General features: G+C 38.8%; 1 protein-coding gene across 1 annotated transcript; it reads left to right on the top strand.

Moving 5' to 3' along the window:
* The first annotated feature begins 4277 nt into the window (after window positions 1–4277).
* Window positions 4278–6626, top strand: LOC131609776 (pentatricopeptide repeat-containing protein At3g22470, mitochondrial-like). Its single transcript, XM_058881572.1, has one exon. The coding sequence runs from the start codon at window positions 4412–4414 to the stop codon at window positions 6134–6136; it is 1725 nt and encodes a 574-aa protein (XP_058737555.1). The 5' UTR covers window positions 4278–4411; the 3' UTR covers window positions 6137–6626.
* Window positions 6627–7179: the final 553 nt, after the last annotated feature.

The raw sequence follows: 7179 nt of genomic DNA, 5'->3' as shown, positions 1-7179 counted from the left end.
TAATACCGGCTAATGATTTTGTAATTTCCTATTGATGAGGTTTGTCATGTTTGTCGCAAGGCGTGCTTGAATACATTTGGGGAACACACTATTTATTGCAATGAGTTTCTAGGATTCAAATATCGACATGACTTTGTTAGGAATGTCCTCTATGATATATTTAGACGTGCTAGAGTATCTGTGAAGAAAGAGGCGTCTTGGAATTTCTTAACTAACCACGGGAGGAGAGATCAACTCTTAGGCTAACATATGTTCTACTGTATGGATTGATATGAGAGAAACATGCATATGTAGACTTGACTAGGATTTCTCCACTGAAAGTGGAGACTGAAGGTTTTACTATGGTACAAGCATCTTTTAAAGTCGTTTTAAATAAAGTGGCCAAGCATGAGAAAGCGTGTTCCAACAATCAACTAGCTTTCAAACCTGATGCCTTTGACACTTTTGATTTTCTAGCATCATAAGAAGTGGATCTTTTAAAGGGAGTTCAAAAGCTCATGCATAGCAATGTTGTGTCTCCTAGGCCAATAATATAGTTTTTAAGATGATTGATTTTGTTATCCAAAAAAGAGTAATGGCACTGCTTATTTCTCGTTTGTATGTTATTTATGTATAATCTTGACTATATATATATATATATATATATATATATAGTACACCCTAAAATTATTAAGACAATTTATAAACGAACGAGGGGTATATGCTAAACAAACCGGGATCGCAGGTAAGTAGTCGGTGTGTGTGTGTGTGTGTGTGTGTGTGTGTGTGTGTGTGTGTGTGAAGGGGTCGGAGTCGAGACTTGAAGCCAGATGTGGCGAAGTATACACCAACCCAGAGTCGATGTACGATGTCGGGCGGGACAAAAGGCATGCCTATTTGGATGACCTAAGTGCCAAGTTAGTATGAAGGTTTCGGTAGTCCAATGGCTGCATGAACATTATGAACATTAGTGGAGGGACGTTATACCTTATGATTATGACGAAAGGAGTTAGAAATCGCTGTTGATTGGAGCTGGAAGGTCACTACTTTATGAATGCATGTCATAAAGGTCAAATATAAAAGGGAGCCTCCCATTGAGGGAAAGAGGACCAACCAATAGATCAACAATGTAGGAGAAACACAGGCACACCAATAGCCTCAAATATACCAAACTGTTGAGGTCTGTCCTGATTAACTTCCAGGAAGCTATCCAAAAGTTTCTTTCAAGAACATTTAGCGTCCACTGTGGGGCCTAGGTAAAACTTTCCTAGGCCGTACATCAATACCACTTTTTCAAGGATTGTTCCAACATGAGTGACCAGGATCCATCTCTGAACATGGCACACTTGCTGGCCATCGTGGAGGCTATACGACAGTAGAACAAAGCCCAACAAGATATCGTCCAGACACTCCAGGCTCAAAGCCAACAAAACAGGGATACAAAGGAAGAATTGTTAGACCCCCAACCGCTGGCAGAAGCAATATGGGACAACTTGATTCCATAGAACTTCAAACCACCTCCATTGGCACCCTTTGATGGCAAAAGCGACCCACAATAGCATATCATATCTATCAATAATTAGATAGTGATAGTCGGCGCCTCTAACTCTTGGATAATTCAAACACGTCGCCATACGCTGGTACATGAGTCTACCCAGATAATCAATTACGAAGGTGTCCACTACCATTCTATTCAATGTGCGCCAAGGTCCCTCTGAATCTCTTCGGGAATAAATCACGTGTTTTAATAAGGAAACCATAAAGTTTTCTCACCATAATCAAGAAATGTTTGTGGGAGCCTTCCAAAACGGCTTGAAGGCCAACCATTTTAATGAGTCTATTGCTCAGAAGCCAGCCGCCATTATGGATTAGGTGATGAACATGGCTAAATGTTACATCAAAGTTGAAGAGAGAAATATGGAAAAGAGGTCCTGAGATGCTAAAGAAAGATCCCAAACAACGTCGGAGGGATCCGAGCCGAGAAAGAGCGTTTGAGGCACGCTCATAAAGACAGACCCGCTACAATACCATCCCGGAGGCCTGTTGATAACGCCCCCGAGGTCTACACACCAATTAATGGCAAACGAGCAGACATACTGCGTGAGGTATACCACCTCAAGATGTAATGGGAAGGAACGACAATCCATGGTGCGCATACCACTGCGTGAAAGGTCATCACACTGAAGATTTCCACCAATTTAAAAAGGAGATAGAGATACTCATCCAGAGGGGAAAACTATTGTCGTATGTGAATGATGTCAGAGGGACAACAGGAAAAAGGAGTCCATTCCGAAGAGAGTCAAATTCAGAAAACCTGTCTACTTAAAAGGGGAAGGGCACCGAGGAGGTACGCGAAAACTAGAAAGAGATGTTCTAAAACAATAATTCATGTCTCTCTAGGGCCACTGACGAGGGAAGAAGGGAAGTCTGTCACCGTCAAATTTTTGAGACAGGACTCGGGAGACGTGTTAGCTCATAAAACCAACTTGATGGTCATAAAGGTGCAAATACACGATTAGAGAGTCAAACGGGTGTTGATTGACCTGGGTAGTTCCGCTGAAATCTTGTATTCATACGCCTTCAAGGGCATGAACATGGACACTTGTGAGATGTTTCCTTTCAAAGGAACCCTAGTCGACTTCTCCGGAGAGCAAGTCCAGGCATTAGGACACTTGCCCATCAAGATCAGTTTTAGGAGTGGAGATAACGCCAAATCCATCCAAGTAAGATACCTGATAGTAAACGCCTCGTCACCCATGACATCATCATCAGCAGACCGGCGTTCAATGCACTCGAAGTCGCCTTGTCCATGCTTTATCTGACCATGAAATACCCGCTAGAAGATGGGCGGGTTAGAGTAATCAAGGGCGATTAGGGGCTAGCAAGGAAGTTTTACAAGGATAGCTTGAAGTTGAAAAAAAGTTACTACATGACCATCCAGCAGAGGAAGACCAATTAAACGTGAACTTGGTCGATCTCGATCCTCAAGAGGACCCGGCAATTGATAGTCTAATACATATTAGAGAATTAAAGAAAATTCAGATCGCGAGCAGGAGTTCCAAACCATACAGATAGGCTTCGGGCTATCGCCAAAAGAGGAGACGGACATCATCAAAATACTAAGAGACAATGTGTATCTTTTCACATGGAAACCTTCTGACATGTTGGGAATCAATCCAGAAGTCATATGCCATCAACTTTCTAGTTATCCAAACCTCAAAGTCGTGACCCAAAGAAAGTGTAAAGATTGAGAAGAAAAAAGGCATGTTGTCTCAAAAGAGGTCGTGAAACTTCTGAAGGCCGGGTTTATCCCGAAGATAAAGTATCCTACGTAGGTGTCCAACATCATCTTGGTCAAAAAGAAAACTGGAAAATGGCGCATATGCGTAGACTTTATGGATCTCAACAAAGCATGCCTAAAGGATCCTTATCCGCTGCCGCACATAGACATGCTCATCGACAGATCATCCGGGTTTCGACTGCTCAACTTTATGGACGCCTACTCGGACTACAATCGAATAAAGATGAATCCGCTGGACGCCCCCAATACGGAGTTCATGACTAGTATAAGCAATTATTACTACGAAGTGATGTTGTTTGGTCTTAAGAATGTTGGGGCTACGTATCAACGGTTAATGGACATGGTGTTTGCATTACAGATAGGGAGGAACTTATTAGTTTACGTGGATGACATAGTGATCAAAACCCCAAAGAAAGAGACCATGTTAAAGACATAGAGGAAACATTCAGTGCAATAATAGCATCGCACTGACCAATTTTCCGCGCATATCCTCTTTTCTAATTTCCGAATTAGTCCCTGAACAAGCTTCTGCATCCTTCTGTGGATGTAGACTTCTTGCAAGCACCGTCACAATTGAGCTTGATCCAGTTGTCCTCATCGATATTTTTGGTCTTTGGCTTTGATAACCTAACATTTCCTTTTACACTGCCAAATGTCTCGATTTCCTTTACAAGATACATAATTATCCTAGTGGTTTGTCAGGTCGCTGAAATCCTTCTTCAAAGAGAGTTTTGTTCTTCCATTTCGATAAATACTAATAAAAGATCATAAATATTGACCACCTGTTATCATTGTGTGAATATAACGACGTGTTCTAATATAAAATAAATGTAATTATTTATTTTCGATTATTTACCCTATAGTCTTTTGTAGGGTATTAAAAATTAGGAATATTAATGTGAGAATTAGTGATTTATTCCTTTCCCTCATTAAACTCTATTTCCCATCACACCCAAACAGTGAAAATCTTCCAACTTTTCCTTTCTTTCCTTTCCATAATTTATTTTCACCGTTTCTCTTTCGATCCAAACGAAACAAATCAAAGCGCATTGGTAAGAGGAAACGAACAAAGACGGAAAAAATCGCCGGTAACACCAAACAATCGCAAAAATTTCTGTTGCAAAAATTCGAATGCTCCTTTGTAGAACCAGAAATGCTGTTCTCAAACCCTCTCTTTCCTCTCTTCTTCATTTTTACTCTTCAAATTCCAAGAAAAACAAAACTAACCCTAATTTCAAAAACCCTAAAACCCTTTCCCCCAAATCACTTCAACCCAATTCCTCCAAACCTTCAATTCCGCGTCTTTTACCTAATACAACGCTGTACTCATTGCTCACTGACCTTGTTTCTTGCACCAGTGAAACTGGCACTGACATTGACAGTGTTTTGGATTCTTACAAAGGGGAATTAACCTCCAACCTCGTGCTTGGTGTCTTGAAGAGTTACAATCACTTGGGTAGAGCCAAGACTTTGAAATTTTTCTCATGGGCTGGGGAAAAAATGGATTTTCAATTTGATGATGATGTGATTGAGTACATGGTTGATTTCTTTGGGAGAAGGAAGCTTTTTGATGATATCAAGTGTTTGTTAATGACAATTGTTGCTCGTAAGGGTCGGGTTTCGTATAAGGCGTTGTCGATTTGTATTAGGTTTTTGGGTAGAGAAGGGAGGATTAATGAAGTGTTGTCATTGTTTGATGAAATGGAGAGTGTGTTTGGGTGTAAGCCTGATAATCTTGTGTGTAACAATGTGCTTTATGTGTTGTGTAAGAAGCAATCTTCCGTGGAGATGATTGAGCTTGCGCTTTCGATTTTTGATAAGATTGAATCTCCGGATAGTTTTTCTTGTAGTAACATGATTGTTGGTTTGTGTAGACTTGGTAGATTTGAGGCGGCTCTTGAGATTTTTCGCAAAATGGATAAGGTTGGTGTGCATCCAACTCGTTCTGCGATGAATGTTCTTATTGGGGAGCTTTGTTCGATGAGTTCAAAAGAAGGGTCTGTTGAGAAAGTGAAAGTGGGGAATACCCGTAGACCGTATAATATTTTAGTTCCTAACATGGGAGGAAATCGGGCTGCAATTCAGCCTGCTGCCGAAGTGTTTTTCACAGTTGTTAATTCTGGCTTATTGCCTAGTACTTTTGTTGTGTTTAAGCTATTGTCAGAGCTTTGTCGTTTAGGTAACACCGAAGAAGCCGTTAAAGTGTTGAAGATTGTTGAGGAAAAGAAGCTAACTTGTGTTCAAGAGGGATACTCAATTGTTATGAAGGCGTTGTGTGATCATCGCAAAGTGGAGGAAGCCGGTAGTTTGTTTGGGAGAATGTTGGAGACCGGCGTAAAGCCAAAGTTAGTTGTTTACAATTCTGTTATAGCGATGTTGTGCAAACTAGGAGATTTAGACAACGCCCACGGTGTGTTTGAAATCATGAACAAGAATCGATGTTTTCCCGATAGTTTAACATACATTGCTTTAATCCATGCTCATTGCGAGTTTAAGAATTGGAAAGCTGCGTATGAATTGTTGGTCGAAATGTTGAGTTTGGGATGGATTCCACATTTTCATACTTACAATTTGGTGGATAGTCTTTTGAGAGAACATGATCAGTTGAATCTGTGCCTTAAATTGGAAAGGAAATTGGAGAATCAGAAGTTGCTGAAGATGTGTAAGGAAGGTCAACTAGATGATGCTTATGAGAAAGTAAAATCAATGCTTGAAAAGGGTGTTTATTTGTCGGCTTATGCTAGAGACACATTTAAGCTTGAGTTTCAAAAGAGTGGGAAGTTAGAAATAGCACATCAGTTACTGGAAAATACTCAAAGAGTCCAGGAGAATCAGGAGATAATTAATAGAACTTGATTAGTTAGAGAATACAAATTCATTTGTTGTTATAACAATTTTGGGTTTTAGTATAGTTTATATTCTTGTGCTGTGATATAATTTTTTTAACATTATGATCTAGAGAATAAAGACTTGATGAACTAGCAGAGACAAGAGAACTCGTGTGACTAGGGGCATACAACTTTGACATGAGTTCATGAATTTGTTTATATGAATAGTTACTCTTGCTAAGGGTCTCTACACTAGTATCTTTGGTTTCTCTAGGGTTAGAAAGAATATCTTCAATTTCTTCAAAAGCAAAATTTGAGACCTTTTCCACCTATTCTACTTATATTTTTTGGGTTAATATTTAATTCGACTCTTGCTGTTTAGAATAAATTTAAAATAAATAAAAAAACTCTAGTAAGAAAAACTCAAATTCCTTTAATAACTCTGTATAGAGTGATTAAACATATGAGTTGTTTGGAAGATTCAAATCTGAGATTTTGAGGGGAACACACTTTTAAGACCTAAGCCTCAATCACTAGGCCAACTCGTGGAGGTTGTATTTTTTGTTTATTAGTTTTTGATGAATTTTCAGTCAATGGATAAGAACAGGAGGAAAGGCTGGACACAAAAGAACCGGAGATGATCTACATCCCTATTTTATGATGTGATTTGACATGTTAAAACTTTTAAATTATTTTTTAAGTCCAAATAACAACCTCATAAATTTGTTAACTTATTCTTTAAGTCCAAATGACATCCTCACAGAAAATATGTATGCATGAGGCAATTAATTTTATTAACATAAACAAAATTATTACATAAATATGATAAATTGTTAAAAACTTATAAAATCTCAAAATGTTAAGAAATTACAAAATGCAAAAATGCGGTTTTACGCCAAATTCTAAAATCTTAAGAAATTATAAAGATATTATATTTTTTAGGGTTAAATATGTTTGTAGTCCCTATAAATATCTCAACTTTCGATTTTAGTCCCTCTAAAATTTTCCTTCAAACAATGGTCCTTCTAAAGTTTTCTGTCCCTAATTTTAGTTTCTGTCGTCTATTTGCTC

Source organism: Vicia villosa, linkage group LG6, assembly GCF_029867415.1.
Source record: "Vicia villosa cultivar HV-30 ecotype Madison, WI linkage group LG6, Vvil1.0, whole genome shotgun sequence".
Lineage (NCBI taxonomy): Eukaryota > Viridiplantae > Streptophyta > Magnoliopsida > Fabales > Fabaceae > Vicia > Vicia villosa.
Note: the sequence above shows the minus strand (reverse complement) of the source record. Positions and strands in the feature narration are given on the sequence as shown.

What these genes read in the sequence shown, in the direction of transcription:
- LOC131609776 (XM_058881572.1), top strand. Translation starts at nt 4,412, where the DNA reads ATGCTCCTTTGTAGAACCAGAAATGCTGTTCTCAAACCCTCTCTTTCC.